The sequence below is a fragment of the Desmodus rotundus genome, chromosome 9, assembly GCF_022682495.2.
Source record: "Desmodus rotundus isolate HL8 chromosome 9, HLdesRot8A.1, whole genome shotgun sequence".
NCBI lineage: Eukaryota > Metazoa > Chordata > Mammalia > Chiroptera > Phyllostomidae > Desmodus > Desmodus rotundus.
Genome location: NC_071395.1, coordinates 18,253,453 through 18,271,663, shown reverse-complemented (window position 1 = coordinate 18,271,663; position 18,211 = coordinate 18,253,453). Strand labels below are relative to the sequence as shown.

Genomic DNA, 18,211 nt, shown 5'->3' with positions numbered 1-18,211 from the left:
CCATGCTGTTTGACCTTAAACTGAAGAGTTCCACGTTGCTCTTCCTTTCCACTTCTTAGGCTCTTTTCATCTTTCTCCTCTTCCTCCCCCACCGTGTCAGTTGTCACTTCTTGTTCCTGTGTCAAGCGTGTCTGTCTGCCTTTTGGGCACCGGTCCTCCTACTCTATAACGTATTATTTCTTAGATGTGATAGTCTGAGAAACCAAGCAACCAGATTTGGTAGAACTAAAGTAGAGGTAAAATAAACAAGTTTTGATTACTTTACCAGATATAAAAACATGAGTGACAGTAATCAAGACATATTCTAGTGAAGGAGCCAAGAGGTTCGGTGGAGCACAATAGAGCTTCCAGAAACAGACGCGTCATATAGAGCATATGATAAAGGTAGTGTTTTGAATGGCTGGGAAAGGCTTTCTTATTCAGTATGTGCTGTGAGGCAGCTAGCTAATTGTTTAGAATATAAACGAATTCAGATCCCTGTTTCATATCTTAAAGTGAAAGAAATTACAATTGAATTACATGTATTTATTTGGAATAAAGACTATGTTATAAAAAGTGAAACTAGGTAACTTAGAAGATAATATAGCTGAGTAGTTTTATAATCTTAATATGGAGAAGGTCCATTTGGTAAGTCTAATATCAAACCAAAAGTCAGTATGAAAATTGGTATATTTGGCTACATAAAAACTAAACTTTTTGTACATCCAGAAAAACAACAAATAACAAAGTTCCAGAGTGGATAATCCACAAAAGATGAAATACATACCATAAATGAACGTGGTAAACCCACCCTAGTATTCAGTGAAATTCAATTTGAAATTCAACAGAATTTTTGTCTACGGAATCACCTAAGATTTAAAAATGAAAATTCCTATTGTTGGTTAGAAAACAGACATTGTCATATATTTGGCGAGGCTCAAAATAGGGTGAGTCTCTCCAGGAATCTCTCAGTTTTTAAAATGCACGTGCACTTGTTTACTTGGAACTTAACCAAAAAGAACTGAGCAAGTATGCGAAAAGAAGTGCCATTGTGTAGTTGTTTTTAAAAAAATACATAAATGTCTAACGATATAGAACTGGTTTCATAAACACTGATAAGTGCATACAGTGAACTGCTATATAACACCAGAAATAGGTCTAGATGCATTGCCATGGGATGATATTTTGCTATATTACAGTAAAAAGCAGATTATGTAATGAAACATAAAATACAAATTTTATATGTGTGTGTGTATGCATATACGGTCAGTATAGCCAAAGATGGTCATAATCTTTGCTTAATGAGGTCATGGAATTCTTTCATTTGCTACTTTCTGTTTCACTTTAAAATCAGCGGGGAAAAGCCAACCAGCAACTCTTTCTTTTGAGGGGAAACAGTCTCTCTTGAAAACCTGAATGTTAACATGAAGATGAGGGTACTGACTTTGCTTTTGGCTTTTTGGAGGTCTACTGTGATGATTTTCTGGTTTTCGGTCATGTTCAATGTGGCCAGGATAGTGACTTTGTATAATGATGTAACTTAGATAAAGATGAAGGAATTGATAATTTCTTAACTTTTATCTCACTCAGAAATCAGAGTACCTCCAGTCTCTAATTTCCTATTTAACTCACCGAGCTATGATTTTCTTTCATACTTTTTAGCTATTTGAGTTTATTTCCTCATTTTTTCCATCATATTTGAGAACCAAAAAGATCACTTCTACTGTTAGGGAAAAGATCTTTGATCTGTCTAGTGAAGGAGCCAAGAGGTTTGGTGGAGCGCGACGGAGCTTCCAGGAACAGACATACCACACAGGAGAGCATATGATAAAGGTGGTATTTCGAATGGCTAATTGTAGTCCTTGTCATTTTTTCTCTAAAAGCAAGAAGGCTTTTGGCCTAAGATTCATGAATTCTACATCTTTGGGTTTACTCTTCAGTGGGGGAAGTGTATAATTAAATTGTTATATGAAGGGCTTTAAGAACTCATTTATCAAAATAATGCATGTTAACTATAAAAATTCAAATTATATGGAAAGATAAAGTAAAAGAATGGAAAGGCCCCATCTCCAAATTTGGACTTTGTTACTAATGCCAGAGTCACATGCTAAAATCGGCTAAGATGGTTCCAGCCTCTGCCACAGAATCACCTTTTGCTAATGCTCGAAATCCCACCATCAGAGATTACTTACTTGGTTACAAATCTTGTGTGTTTTTTAAACAGTCCTTTCCAATCATTCAGCTGTCTGTGCAGAGGACTGGGTAACAGGCTTGGACAGAAGGGAGTTCACAGACGCAGCCCAGGGTCTGAGCGGCCATTGCACGGGGGCAGGAGAGCAGACCCTGCGGCGAGCCCAGGTGGGAAGAGGGGCGCGGGTTGAAAGCTCGAGATACACTGCAGGTGGAGGTTGCTCAGGGACGACATTAATGTGAATGTTGTCTGTGTTCTTTCATCTTGGACCTCGCCGTAAGTCCTTCCTACGTTTCGTCTGGAAATACCATTTTCTCCTTTACTTTTCAAACAAATAGAGTGTTTATGTGAGTTCAGAAATTAAAGACATTAATTTTTTCCTCTTTAAAATGGAACTTGGCTCTATTGACACAAATGGGTAGGAATGAGGGGAAGGAGAGCCCGACGTCGCTCCATTTAAAGGATTATATGCAGTGGGTCTCCACATGAAAGTAAATCCTGAAATTGTTCCCCAAGTTGTGCTTAGTGTCAGTGGCTGGTTTTCCCTCTTCTAAATTTATCCTTCCAAATGCTGTTTTAGCAACACATAATCACTCCGAGAAGGTCTGTTTTCCAAAAGAAGCAGCCGCAGTGTTTAAGTTTACATGACCTCAGTTTCATGACAGCAGTAGCAAATCAGATATCTTATCCAAGGAAAAGCATTTTTGGCTTAGAATTCAATCACTTTCATGGTGGGAGTCAACAGCTTATTTCAGCTCTAACACTACCGCAGAGCACTGGCTGCAGTGAATCTTTCAGAAAGCATAAACACAATTGGTATTTATAGCATTGTTAACATTTGTCAAATAGCTGGGGGAATGGTCTGCCGCCCCGTTTTAAGCAGGTGGGGCCGGAGTCTTTGTTGCGGACAGTAGGACAACACGATTAAATGGTTGTAGCAACAGGGTAAATTAGAAGTATCGAATGCAACAAGTTAACGTGTCGTGCAGCCACAATTCAGAGTGTTACAGAAGTAATGCCGAAGCATCTCTGGCCAGAAGTGTGTTACCCAGATGGCATATTTGACACAGTGCAGGGCAGGAACTGTACAGTGAAAAGCCAAATAAACCGTAAGGATTAGTCAAGTTTTAATTGAAAACCTACATAAAAAATACCTTGAAATTATGCCAGACTTTCTTGTATATCAAAACCACAATAAGCAAAGTTTCCTTTAGTCAACTTAATGAGCATCAGAGTTGTCAGTAAAGCTAATCTTTGTTTTTTTCTAGTTAGTATGTCTATTCAAGACTTTTTCATCAAGTAGTTGGAGCTAAATTTTATATCCAAGGACATAAAGCAAAGTATTAATGTTTTCATGATTTTATTTTACTATCAACTACCCAAGGAATCCTGAGCCATTCTGTTATGCTGATGATTTCCGTCATGAAACCCTGCTTCCTCCTGGCACCATCTTTACTTTATTTTATTTATTGGACTTTATTTGGGGGATTATATTATATTTATAATGGTTTAAGTGCTGATTATTTTTACTTTTTAAATATCAAAGTGACATTGGCTATTAAAATTATATTGGGGTGACACTGGTTAATAAAATATACGTTTCAAGTATACAATTCTATAATCATTTTAAATCAAATGTGTGAAAAGTAGTTTCAAATCAAGTGACTGAATTTTGATCTCTATAAAATGAGGAAGATTAACTTAAAATCACTCACTCCTTTTACTTTTCATTATTGGTGCAAAGAAGCAACTGACATTCAACTAGTACTTGGGACACGGTGAGTCAAGTGCAAATTTTTTAAATGTTAGGTGTTATTAAACTATGTAATCACAGAAATTTGTTGTCTTACTTCTGTCCCTGCCAGTACTGTGTAACTGGAGTGTGTATGTGGAGGGTTGCATTTCATGCTTGAAGTGACTCAAGGTCAAGGACCACGCCGCCTGCTTTCTCCTTGTCTGTCCCTCATGTCGGTGTCCTCACACAGTGGGTGCTTCCAGACACTACTGAGAAAACAGACCCAGTGATTCTTACCGGATGAATGACCAAAGGACTGCTTCTTTCCATGACATAGTTTAAGCATTTTGTCTGGTTTTAAGAAGGAATTTAAACTGCTAACTGCAGTAAATTAACTCCCCTGATTATTTTTTTCAAGAACTTCTTACTGTGTTTCACCATGTTTGCCTCTTCGCATTAGAAAGTTCTTTGAAGCAACATTCCACTTATTTTTCTAGGCAGGCTGCTTTATCTACTCACTTCCAGTAGCTAGAGCTGGAGGTGTTTTGAATGAGCACATCAATGTTCTAGACAGAGATACTGTTTGAAATTATCCATGAACACAGCGCCGCTGAACATTATTGAGTGACATTTGTTTCTGTTGGTTATGTCTGCTCTGACTAGCTGGTTTCTTTCAGATTGGCAGCTGGGATTATGCTGCAGTGGATGGACAGCTGCAAGAAGTGGAGATTGTGGGGAGGGTGGGCTGGGCTTCGGGCTAGTGTGCCTGGAATGTATAGGCTCAGTTAAAGGCACTGATGGGAAATCTGTGAATATTTTCAAAATTTACAATGAGTTTGTTTTACCTTAGTAACGTCTATAATACTGAGTAGATGTGTGTGTAAAAATACTCCTTTCCCTCCATGATTTTCTCTTTACCCTGAATTCTTATCACTAAATTCTTAATTTCTTGTTGTACTTTATTTAGCAACCTACTCTTGCTCTTTGTCGCTATGTGCTCCATACCATTACAACATTTTTATGCCCCCATATACTTGGTACACTGTGAAAAACATACACTCATGAAATTTATATATATTTCTAAATATTGAATTTATACTAAGTGATGGTAAAATATTGCCAAAACTAATGGCTCCTTGAAATCTGATGGAAACAAATTAGGAAACTGGCTCAAAATAAAATTAATTTTGTAGCAAGGTCTACTAACTTCACAGTTACTGACCAATTTTTCAACAACATTTGTCTTAGATGGTTAAAAAGTTCTTCTGGACCTGCCCAGTTGGTTAGAGCATTGTCGCAACAAGACAATATTGCAGGTTCGATCCCCGGTCAGGGCACATAGGAAAATCAAACAATGAATGCATAAGTAAGTGGAACAGCAAACAAACAAACATTTTTAAAAGATCAAAGGTATTTCTGGTTACAATATGAGTGGAGAAATTAAACTTCATAAAGCTATATCAAATGATGAATTTTTCTTCAGATTTTTATAGTTTTTTAGTTCAGAGTTATTTTCAGAATGGAAAATTTTTGTTATTCTTTATTTTTCAAGTAATGCATGCTTTATGTAAGATCTCAAAAATGAAAAGAGTATAAACATGAAGAAAGTATTAATTTTTATTCTGCTAATCTTACCTACCCCTCACCAGAAATAGCAGCTGATAACAGTTTGGTATGTTCTCTTCCAGATTTTACATGTATGTATCCATGTATGTGTAAACATTTCCTGGTAAAGAGTTTCTCTAGTTTATTTTTTAATTTTTTTTAAATTTTACGTGTGCTCACATAATAACACATGTAAGGATGCATGCTTGTATATTTAATTTTTTTTTACTTAAATGAGATCTCATACTGTATTCTTCTATAATTAGGATTTTTTTAGTTTTTAAATATATTCTATCAATTATGCTATTACAGTTGTCCCATTTTTTTCCTCCCCTTCATTCCCCTCCACCCCGTACCCCTCCATCACCATCCTACCCCCCACACCCTTAGTTTATGTCCATGGGTCATATATATAAGTTCTTTGGCTTTTCCATGTCCTGTACTATTCTTAACCTCCCCCTGTCTATTTTGTACCTACAATTTATGCTTCTTATTCCCTGTACCTTTCCCCTCATTCTCCCCCTTCCCCTCACCACTGATAACCCTCCATGTGATGTCCATTTCTATGATTGTTTCTCTTGTTGTTTGCTTAGTTTGTTTTTGTTTTTTTTTTCCCTTACATTCAGTTGTTGATAGTTGTGAGTTTGTTGCCATTTTACTGTTCACGTTTTTTATCATCATCTTTTTCTTAGATAAGTGCCTTTAACATTTCATATAATAAGGGCTTGGTGATGATGAACTCCTTTAACTTGACCTTATCAGGGAAGCACTTTGTCTGCCCTCCCATTCTAAATGATAGCTTTGCTGGATAGAATAGTTTTGGATGTAGGTCCTTGCCTTTCATGACTTCAAATACTTCTTTCCAGCCCCTTGTTGCCTACAAGGTTTCTTTTGAGAAATCAGCTGATAGTCTTATGGAACTCCTTTGTAGGTAACTGTTTCCTTTTCTCTTGCTGCTTTTAAGATTCTCTCCTTCACTTTCATCCTGGGTGATGTGTAATTTATGATGTGGCTTGGTGTGTGCTTCCTTGGGTCCAACTTCTTCAGGACTGTCTGAACTTCCGGGACTTTGAAGAAGTCTGTTTCCTTTGCCAGGTTGGGGAAGTTCTCCTTCATTATGTCTTCAAATAAGTTTTCAGTTTCTTGCTCTTCTTCTTTTCCTCCTGGCACCCCTATGATTCAGATGTTGGAATGTTTAAAGTTGTCCCAGAGGTTCCTAAGCCTGTCCTTATTTTTTTTAATTCTTTCTTTCTTCTGTTCTGGTTGAAAGTTTATTTCTTCCTCCTGGTCCAAATCATTGATTTGAGTCTCAGTTTCCTTCCCATCACTGTTGGTTCCCTGTATATTTTTCTTTATTTCACTTTGTATAACTTTCACTTTTTCCTCTATTTTGCGACCATACTCAAATCATTTCTGCGAGCATCCTGATAGCCAGTGTTTTGAACTCTTCATCTGTTAGGTTGGCTATCTCTTCATTGCTTAGTTGTATTTTTGGAGCTTTGATCTGTTCTTTCATTTGGGCCATATTTCTTTGTCTTGGCTCACCTGTTATGTAGTAAGGGGTGGAGAGCCTTAGGTACTCGCCAGGGTAGGGCAACCCAAGTCATGTGTTGTGGCGCTGTATGTGGAGGAGGGAACAGTGCTGCTTGCTCCACTCTGGGACAGCTTTCAGTCACTTCCCCGACTACCCACAAGCAAATTGGGCCCTTCTGCTACTTATTCCCGCGTGGGTGGGTTTGTGTGCGTTCTAGGACCCTGTGGGTCTCTCCAATGAACTTTTCTGTGAGGCTGGGGGATTCTCCTGCTGCCACATCCCCCACAGATTTTTACAGACAGAGGTTTTGAGGCTTTATTTTCCCCATGCTGGAACCCTGGGTTGTGTGGTCTGTCTCGCTCCCCAGTTGTTCCCTGGGTTTATCCGCATGCAAATGTGGGACCTCCGGGTCTTCCAGCTGCTGCCCACCTTAATCCTCCAGCCACTGCCTTGCCATGAGTCCTCTCTGCCCGGCTGCCAATCTATGCCCCTCCTACCAGTCTGAATGAATGTTTCTTTAATTCCTTGGTTGTTACACTTCCATACAGTCTGATTTTCTGGCAGTTCTGGTTGTTTTTTGTTTTTAAATCTGTTGTTGTCCTTCTTTTGGTTGTGTGAATAGGCAAAGTGTATCTACCACCTCCACCTTGGCCAGAAGTCCAAATTTTTCTTTTATCCATATATTACAGGCTAGTTTCCATGTCCGATATATTCAGCTCAACTCACTCATTTCAATGGCTGCATAGTATCCCATTATTTTAGGGTAAGTGGTTTTTCCCCTAATTTTTACTGTTATAGGATGCTATAATAACCATCCTTGTATTTAAATCTTCTGCATTTATCTGATTCTTTCCTTATGAGAATTTATAGAATTGGAATCAATAGCTCGATCTTTATTTGAAAACATAAAAAATTGACCCCAATTAAATTCTTATTTTTCTCTAATTTCTCAAAATTAAAAAAGTTGTCTTTCAAGTCCAAATTCACATAGATTTCTCTTCAATTTACCTTATTTCTTTACCATAGCCTTCTTCTATGTGAAATATTTTACATAATTTGATGATTAAATACCATCTAGTCTATATTTTGAACATTTATCTGATTGAGTTTTAAATAGTCCATATGCTAGTATATCCATGACTTTTCTTTCTGATAGGCTATTTATCATTTACATTTATGCTTTAAAAGTTTGATTTCTTTATATATTTTTTATTTCTAGTGCACATTGAATATTTACATCTCAACCTTAAATGATTCCTTTTAAATACGTTTTTATGCTCTTTTTAAATTTTTTGTGCATTTATTGCTGTGACTACTAAAAAGTAACTTTGAGTTTCACTTTGTAGGTCAGGGTGGGGTCTGATCCAGACTCTGACATAGAACGACTAAGCAGTCATTGGGCAGGCCCTTGTTAAACCTGCTCCTGACCCAGAGCTCGGGTTTGCAGTGGCCCCACAGCGCCCTGAGGCTGGCGGGTTGCCCGGGCCTCTGGAGTGGAAGCCTGTCAGATACTCAGCAAGCTGCTCTCCAGCTTAAGTCCGGATGTGTGAAGGTGGCAGCAATCGCGGCACACACAATGAGTGATGTGTGACACAGGAGGGTCCCTTGGTGGTGTTAATGTGACTCTTAAAATATCAAAACGTGAATTGATGCTGAAATCTAAAATAGGAACTCTTGTTTGGGTTTTTAAACATTTCTTGGTAAAGAGTTTCTCTAGAATCTTAAGACCACTTTCTAGAGCTTAATTTAGGTAATATCAGAACATTTTAATATATTATTAAATGACATGTTTTTTCTGAATAAATTATTTTTAGTTTCCCTATCCCAATTTTATATGGCCTTCAGAGGTAAATATATAGAGGAGAAAATGCAATTTCAGAGTTGTGTGCCTAACAAAAGCAGTGTCCATGTGTGTTTATTTTAATTGCATCCATATGTTAACTTATATCTCCCCCAGACCCATCTTAAAATAAAATTTTACAGCTTTATTGTTGGTTACTAAGTGTTGTATTGAGTTAACTCGTTTCCTCTTTTAGATTAAAAAGACTAGTTCAGAGAGACTAAAAGAGTCATTATTAAATTGAAGCCAAATACTCCATTGTCACTAAGCCAGGTCTGCTTTCCTTGACTTTTATTTCTTTCTTCCTTTCAGTGTATGTAGTTTGTGTATCTATAATCTCTCTCTATACTATCTCTTCCTCTATACATATGGCCATAAAATCATGCAAGTATGCAATAGTTGGCACAGAAAACTACAGAATCCACAGCTTGTTGAAAATCTTTTCATAATATTTCCATTTGGAAATCCATTAATAAATTCTCTAGGTAATATTTGAGATGCTGTTTATAAAATATAAATAATGTGGTTTTACTGGAATGTCTCTAGGCATTTGCATAGTCCTTTTTATTACTATGTATTTCAACATCTGGAATGCTGCCTGTTGAATTCAGGTTTTATTATAGAAAGTAGTAATAGGTTATTTACAGAATAATTGGGAATTGATGAGTAAGAATGTTACATAATAAAGTAAGCTTTTCAGTAGAAATGTTTAGTAGAATGTTTTATTTAATGCTGACTGCACTGTAACAGTGATAGAAGTGTATCTCTAAGCTGCATCCTGCTGAATTATCTTGGCCTGGATGGCCATTCATTCAGTAAGTAAACTGAGCACCTACTGTGTGTCCCCCAGAAGCACAAATACATGGCAGTCTCTGGTCTCTAGGAGAGTTCGAGTCTGACTGCTAAGACATGAATTAAACAGTATTTAGTGTATTAGGTGAGTAGGCAGTAGGAGTCTATGTACATTGCTCCAGGAGCAACAGGGAGGGCCAGCAGCAGTCGGGGTGAGAGCAGGAAAGGGATTTCCCACAGGGCCGAGGTGCCTGAGAGAGAGAGATAGAGAGAGAGAAACATTAGTTTGCTGTCCCACTTATTTGTGAATTCATTGGTTGCTGCTTGTGTGTATTCTGATCAGGAACTGAACCCACTACCTTGGTGTATTGGGACGACACTCTAGCCAACTGAGTGACCTGGCCAGGGCCAACTTAAACAAGTTTTTAAAAGATAACACATGAGACTAAAACTCTGTAGGCAAAGGGGAGTTTACTAAAAACAGTTTAGGCATTTGGTAGAGTTCATTTGGTTGCCCTGTTACCAATCCGACGTCCTAAGCCTCAGACTCCCTTTGAAATTTTCTGTTGGTCTGTATACAAAGGGCTGAAGCAAAAAAGGAAGAGAGAGTGATAAAGTTTTTTGAGGGGCTTTTTCAAATCACACTTAAAACTTCCCCAGGATTTCTGACTTGATCCTTAAAAAGCACTGCTTTGGATAAAAGAGGAGATTGGTACTTTTGAAAACTTTCTCATCATATTTTATAATTTCAAAGCTATATTAACTGCAAAGCAAGATATGTACCAGACCAGTTACATTGAATTTGCATGTGTAATAGAGATTTCTATGCAGTAATGCCTGTGTTCTCAGTGTTTCCACAGTAGTTGGCATTACTGACCACTCTGTCTTTGGAACTCTCACCGTCCTGCTGCTCCACCCCCAGGGCCCCCTCTCTGTCTCCTTCATCACTTCTTCATATTATACCTTAAATCTGAGTTTCCTAAGGTGCAGCTCTAGGTCCCTGTGTGTGTGTGTGTGTGTGGGTGTGGTATTCTCTTCCTGGAGCTTAACCAATTGGTGGCAAACTGCACTTCTAGGATTTCTCAGAACTTTCTCAGGAGCTGCTGAGGAAGCTTATTAAAGCTCCTCCAACCTTCCAAGTAGAACAGCCTTATCTCTATGTTTTTTATATATCAGAGTTTCATGTAAGATTTCCCCTGAAAAAGGAAGTATTTCTGCTGTTTAAAGTTACGTATATACAGTGGGAGGGAGACATCAAACGCCATTGACTTACATTCCTTTTGTATGAATGACTCCCAAATCAGTACTTCCGATCTTTCGTCCAAGAGCCAATCCTGGGCTTTCTTTGTGCGTTGGACACCTTGGCCTGGATAGATGGCTGCCACTGTCCCTTCAGACTCCCCATCCTGCTGCCACACGATTTCTTCCTAACAGAAACTTGTATTTCCATTTTTTGTTTCACTACTCTCTAAAATAGCAAGTTCCAAAGAAAACGATGAGTTTTGTCTTCATTGTCCAAGTCTCAGTCTGTAGGACCTGTTGGTTTTTCCTTAGGTCATGGTGGATATGTTCATCCCTTTTCTTCCTAATACCACAGCTTCTCCAAAGAGATCTGTCTCTGGGCACTTAGCCCTGCAGTGCATTTTGAAACCTGGGCCAGATATGTTTTCTGATACGATATGTTCATTATTATCAGCATAAACTCCTGAAGCACTTCTTCCTTCCCTGTTCTAGCTGTGTTAAGTGGTGGTCACACCAAGCCCCCATCTACTACAGCATTTTATTCAGTGCTTTGTATGTGCTGGGTACTGTGCTAAGCACTTTATGTGTATTATTTAATTTTCCAAGTGATTCTATGATCTAGGCATTCTTATTATCTCTGTTTTATAGATGGGGAAACAAGTTAGGCTACTTGTCCAAAGTTACACAGCAGCTAAATGGTAAAGGCAGGATTAGCACTCCGAACCACCCAGTACCATAGGCCAAATGCGGAAGCTGTCTGTCCCCCTTCCCTTTCAGGACCTGTTGGGCAGGGACCACAAAGGCAGCGGTCCAGGGAAAGGGCACTGGCTTTGCTAACTGCTCTCACAAGGGATTTACGGTCCACATTCATAACCTAAGCTGAAAATCTGTACCTCACACAATAACAGTGCTCCCTCTCGTCTTTGGGACTACTTCAAGGCTTCAAGTTGCCATCTTATATTTTTTTTCTATCTCATCCTCAAAATTGACCTTGATATTGATCATAAATTGATTTTACCCCATCAAAAAGGCTTTAGATGTACTTCTGAAATAGTCCTAGTCTTTACTCTTCACTTCCTGTTGGCCTCACTTCTTGTTTCAGAAGTCTAGGGCCAGCCTTATCTCCCACTGTGAAAACCAACCCCTGCCTGGCCACATTGCTCTACTGATTGTGTCTGAATGTAACTTTTTTCACTGTGACTACGATGGTGATAAGATGATGATGATGATAGAGAGATACCTTAGTAATTCATTCAACAGAGTGTAAGTTCGTGTTTTCTGTGCTCAGTTGTACGCCTAGGCCCTACTACAGGACCTAACAGATACAGAGAAAGGATAACTTAATGGGTGAGGGCGTGATATGTAGAATCAAGCGGCTTAGGTGTAGAGTTTCAGCCTGCCATTTAATTACTGTGTGTCCTCGGACAAGAGAGTTAGGTTCTTGGTGCATTTATTGCACTCACGTCCCCCAGTTCAAAGAGGAGCTGATATGATTGTAAACCACTCAGAGAAGTTTCTGGCAAATAGTAAGTACTAAATAAATACTCACTGTTGTTGTTAATAGCCTTCCATGTATATTTGTTGACTGCATATTGAGGGTCTAATCTGTGTTAAACACTCTGCTATGTTTCTACATGTGCATCATTGAATGCTTAGTGTAACCTATGAGATGAGTACTATTACGACCCACATTTTACAGGAGACAGAATGGAAACTTAGAGAGGTTCAGTAACTTACCCTGGATCACATAGCTTATCAGTGGTATGGATTTGGGATTTGAAAATGATCTGTTCAACTTCAAAATCCAAGCTGCTTCTGCCATCCCCTCAGCTTTCACAGAGGTGCTTCCCAAGCTTTTCTGCCCCCGCAAGTCACTCCTTGAACTTACTGGACTGACTGCATCAAACTATAATGCAAGCGTCTAGCTACACTTGCCCTGCTTCCTATATTAGGAATATATTCTTCAAACATTGAGAGCTTTAACTGCTGTGTACATAGTTGACGATCATTGAAGGTATAAATAAATGAACTGCTCTTTTCTTACCTGGTCATCGTAAAGAGTTACTAGGGGCATTCTTGTCAAATAAAAAAAGGAAATTAATAGTGGATAATGATTATATTTTCTTATTCATGATTTATCAATTGCCTACAGTCCTGAAGAGTATATAAAATTGAAGACCTTTTCTTAGAGATTAAAAAAATAACCTGGTGAACATATTCTCTTATGAATGAGAGGTTTTCTTCATCCTGTTAGCCTGGAAGTTAAGAACACTGACTACATAGCTTTGCTTCCTTCTCTCCCTTCGCACATTGTGCAGCATTTCTTCATTCAGCCAATGTAGGGATCCAAGAGTGAAGAAGAGACATGAGGTCCTTGCTGTCATGGGTCTTATATTTTAGTGGGAAGAAACAAACATAAACAAGTAAACAAATAATTACAGACAGAGCGAGCATCTGGCCTTTAGTAGTTTCCCATGAGGAGGGAGTTGGGGGTGACCGGGAAGTGAGCATCTGTGTGAGGTGTACAGGGAGCACCATGGCAGGGGAGTGCCTTGCCCAGGGTGCAGGCACACGTCTTTCCAAAAGGGCGCACACACATGTTTCTTATGTTTAGTTCGTCTCTGGTTTAGCCATCTCATGCTTGGGTGCAACATATGGCTTTTACTTTGTTGTTTAGCCACCTAGGTTCAAAGAGACTGTCAACAATAATGCTCTTTCTGTGGCAAAAGTAATAGCATCAAGCCATTCCCACAGGTGCTGTGCTGCTTTTTCCCCTTTCTACTTTCCAGGATGAAATGGGGCCTGGAATCAAAGCAACAATGGGTTTTCTCTATACCTGTAAAAGATTAACTTTAGTCGTTAGGGATGATGCAAGCAGGAAAAAAATGCAAGAAAACAGAAATGAAGCCAAAAGGGACAATTTCTGATTGTAATAGCTGGTTTCTGTTTCCTATCACTGAGCAAGATGAGAAAGTTCTGCGGGGTTTGATAGGAACAGCTTCCACGGGGCTGCAGGATGACCTCAGCTGCCGTGCCCCTGCCAGGTGCTTCGCCCCACGCTGCAAACACAAGGCTGACTTTCAGCATGAAACAAGCCAGAAGTATGGAATGACATTTTCAGGTGACAGTTGTGGTTCTAGTGCCTGTAATTAACACCTCTTAACCCTCCACCTCACCCATGCCTTTTTCAGGCTGTTGAAGCTCAAATCCGGAGTTTTGGGCAGACACCTTCGCAGCTCCTCATCGAGCCCCATCCTCCCAGAGGTTCCGCCATGCAAGCGGTAAGTGCTGCCTTCACTCTTCTAACTTCTTGCCTCTTGGCCTGACATTCATAGCAGTCTTTTGTTGTACTTGAGATTCTCTGCTACATCTGGGCCTGTTCTCATGCAGTGCTTATTAACCTGCTAACAACCAGCAAAAAAACCTTTGCATGCTCTCTGGGAGTCTTTGGGAAGGCAGCCGTTGCTCCAGTGCTCTGGCATTTCATCAGTGCATGTTTTGTTACAGAATCGAGAGGTTTTTAATCATCACATATCCTTACTGCAGTACAGAGACTCCCGGCACAAGACTGATTCACTTTCTCGTTTGATCCTATGAGTTTCTAGATTAGTTCTGTTTATATTCTTTATATCCCAATATGTTTTTCAGTTTGGGACTTTTAAAACAAACCCTAATATGTAAGATATTGTTGCTGAGGGTCAGGGCCCTCAGGGAGGGAAAAATGATGGTTAGGTGTACCCAACCATCCAAGGCGTAGTGGTATCGAACAGTGATTTCTATTTCTCGTGATTCTGAGCCTTTCTTCTGCTCTGCTCCCTGACTCCCCCACACACTGCTGTGGGGCGGGCCAAGCTGTCCCAACCTCCCTTTCCCTGTGGTCTTTCACTATCAAGGCCCTTAGCCCAGGCCCCTCCTGTGGGAGGAGCAGGGTTCTAGAGAACACTCCTGCAAGACTTCTTGAAGCTCACCTTGGAACTCATGCAGCATCGTTTATGCCGCATTCTACTGGTCAGAGCAAGGCAGAGGCCAGCCCGGAATCAGCAGCAGGGAAACAGGCTCAGTCTGCAGAATGATAATGGCCAGTCTCTTTGTAGAGTTCCTGAAATTTCAGGGGTTACATTTTTTGATGATTAAAAGAAAGTCGGCAGAGTAACAAATACTGAATTGCATGATAAAAAGAGTCTTTGAAGAACAGACTATGGGAATTATATATATTTTTCTTCAATTGTTCCTTTATAAAACAGGCTGTTCATTACTGTTCTCAAACTAAAAACAGGAAATACACAATCTGTTTCCGTAAATACGCAGAATAATTTAAGATAGACTCTGATCCCATGTTGTGGCTTAGAGGCAGCAGACTCTTGACAGATACTAGGAAGGAGAGAGCTTGGAATAGTTTTGGTCTTTTCTACCTCTGGCTCTTTCTTTTTTCTTTCTCTTCCCACCTCACCTTCTTCTTTGTGTCTTTTTCCCTTTTACCCTCTGTCATCTTTTTTCTGCCAAGCCTTTTTTTTTTAACCTTTTTTTTCTAGTTATACGAATTGGCTGTTGTAATAAACCACAAGCCTTTTGAAAATTATTTGCATCCTCATTTCCAAGTGTTTTTAATAAACAGGTGAAATCAGATTGAAATGAACATGAAGGATAGCTTGAGTGAGCAGAAGACTACACAAAAAGTGAACAGTTAGCAAGAACAATGGAAGATAATGCCATAAAAATAGTAATAAAATAGTGAGACTGATTTATGTCTGGGGCTTGGAATTAGTTTTAGTAATAGCTTGTCAGGGCGACTCCAGGGCCTGCAGTGCTGGCTGATGGAGGCTCCTCTGCTACCCCATTGACTTTGTGCCTGGGTCACTGCACAGCCTTGGTCACGGGGGCAGTGAGGGGCTCCCGCTGCTAAGCCTCCCTCCCTGGCCAAGGATTACTGGTTCATTGGAGCAGACCGGCTTTCCCGTCCCTAGGGCAGGAAGGCACATGTTCTAGGAGGACAGAACACTGTCTCTTCCAACAGCTTTTTCCTCTGCACTTAAAACCTGCACTTCAGACATGTGCAAATTGTGTTTTTCATCTTACACATATGAGAGTGGGGGGAAAAAAGGTGTGTTAGAAAGAAACCAGAGTTGTCAACAAGTGTGTACACTTAATCTGGGAAAACTGAGTGAAATTTGGCTAGTAGTTTCCTACGTCTGCCTCAGCCTTGGCTCACAGATGGACTCGGGGAAGACGAGATGAGGGTCTGTTTCTCTAATCCCTGCTCCACCAGTTGTCCTGCGCATCTGCAGCTGTTGCCATCGCAGCGGACCAGCCCCGTCTGCTGGGGTGTGCCTTTGCTTCCTTCTAGTGCGCCCTCTTCCATACTTATCAGCCAAGGATATGACGGAGCTTCCAAGAGAGTCCCCTGCCAACTGCCTGCATTGGGAGCTTCAGTCAAGAGGGAGTGTGTAGGAACAGGCAGAGGGACAGCTTGTTGGAAGCTGGCAGAGGGTGTTTCTGGACAAGGTGCCTGCGGCTTCTGTGGACAGTGCCTTGTCCTTGCCGTGTGGCTAAGAGTGGCCCACTAGAGTCACTGTGTAAACAAGACATTGTTCCTACACATTAGAGATTTTTTCTGTGTTGTTTTAGGGATATAAACATTGGAATCATCCAATTTGACTCAAATTATATTTACACTATGAGCTGTTAAGCTCAAAAATATATATCAACTTCCTTGCAGTGAGACTTTGTGATGTATGTTATACTCTGACTTTTTCAGAGTTTATAAATTGACTTTAGTAAATATTATTTAAAACACTACATAATTGAAAAATGAAGCTTCTTAATGTGAAATGACATTCATTTCCTTTCCCAGGACTTCTTCATTGCTAACTTGGAGTTTGTTTCATGTTGCTCATTGTTTCTCATTTTTACCCAATTTCCCAGAATTCCTTAAAACTGTATAAAAGGTCCTTTGTATGACAGATTATTTATTGATATCAGAGGTTTCAAAAATAAAAGACACAAATGTTTATTGTTTTTTCTGCCATTCAGATGAGTTCCCCCATCACCCATCAATGCACCCCACCCCCACACGGGCACAAATACACGCACGACAGAGCAGAAATTAAAGCCGCCTCGTGCTGCGTTAAGTGCATGAGCCATAATATACACCAGGTGTAGTAATTAGCAGGCACACGAAGGCTGCCTATTTGTCTGGTTGTGCTGCTGTTGCTGTATCCCCCTGTGTTTTCACACCATCAGATAGTTGGATTTAATTGAGGCCACATCAGATGAGGCATTACTGACACCTTTAATTGAATGAGCATCCGGGGAGGATTAACTCATAATATTGATTGGCTTTTAGCCACTTGCTCAGAAGGGTGTCTGGGTAGCTTATTAGTTGCCTTTATTTACACCTTTATGCAAAGAGTGCAAATAGGAATTCTTAGTGCAATATGTTTTTCTAAGTACTCTTAATAACTTTTTTAAAAGGACTGATAATAAAAATGCAAATATATTTAATTTTTTATTAGCAGTTCTGAATAGATACATGTTAAATATATGTGCTTACACACATTTACATATACCTGGTGTTTTGAAATATGACAGTAGGAAAGCAGCCAGAAGCATTTCATCAAAGTGTTTCAGTTCTGAATGATACTAATCAGCTATTAGAAAATGGACATGGTAGAAGAGAATTGCTGAAAATGAACAGTGCAATTACTGTAGGGCAGCGTACTACCACGAAGTATAAATAAAGCCAGTAAATCAGAGTGGGGTTATATATGTCTTGGGTTATGACATGGGTTATAGGAATGTTCTAAATCCTTAGCAGTCTTCAAGATTTATTTTGTTGCTAGTTATTAGGACAGTGTTTTGTGCAACATTTTTAATTACTTTCTGCTTTTTCAAAAGAGAAATCAAAGGTCTTAAGTTCTTTTTTTTTAACCAAGAGAGATGAGGGGCAGCTAGGTACTTCTCTTTATTCTTAGTCACAGCAGAGAACAGGATATTTGCATCATAATGGGTGTTTATGACTTGGTACACTATATAAATATATTGTTTTTGCAAGTACACTTAATTATGCATTGCTTTGAAACACCTTTATAATTAAGTTTGTGTATTACGTTCATAAGTTATTTCTCTATTGAAATAATACATGCATGTTGTATAACTTGTTTATAAATATATTTGTTTTAATTATCTCTTTATTTAGTTGTCAAAATCTTCATGCTGAAGCAACACAGTCTTTGATGATCTGTGGAAGTTACCTTGGCTTGCCTTTGTGCTCACTGCCTGTTCTCATTATTATTT

General features: G+C 39.3%; 1 protein-coding gene across 3 annotated transcripts in view; it reads left to right on the top strand.

Moving 5' to 3' along the window:
• LRBA (LPS responsive beige-like anchor protein) overlaps positions 1-18,211 on the top strand; it is a 503,590-nt gene that overhangs the window by 445,213 nt on the left and 40,166 nt on the right. For all 3 annotated transcript variants that reach the window (XM_053911800.1, XM_024569215.3, XM_045202618.2), the window contains exon 49: positions 14,110-14,199. In XM_053911800.1, the coding sequence (XP_053767775.1) occupies positions 14,110-14,199 (90 nt within the window). The remainder of the gene's footprint in view (positions 1-14,109; positions 14,200-18,211) is intronic.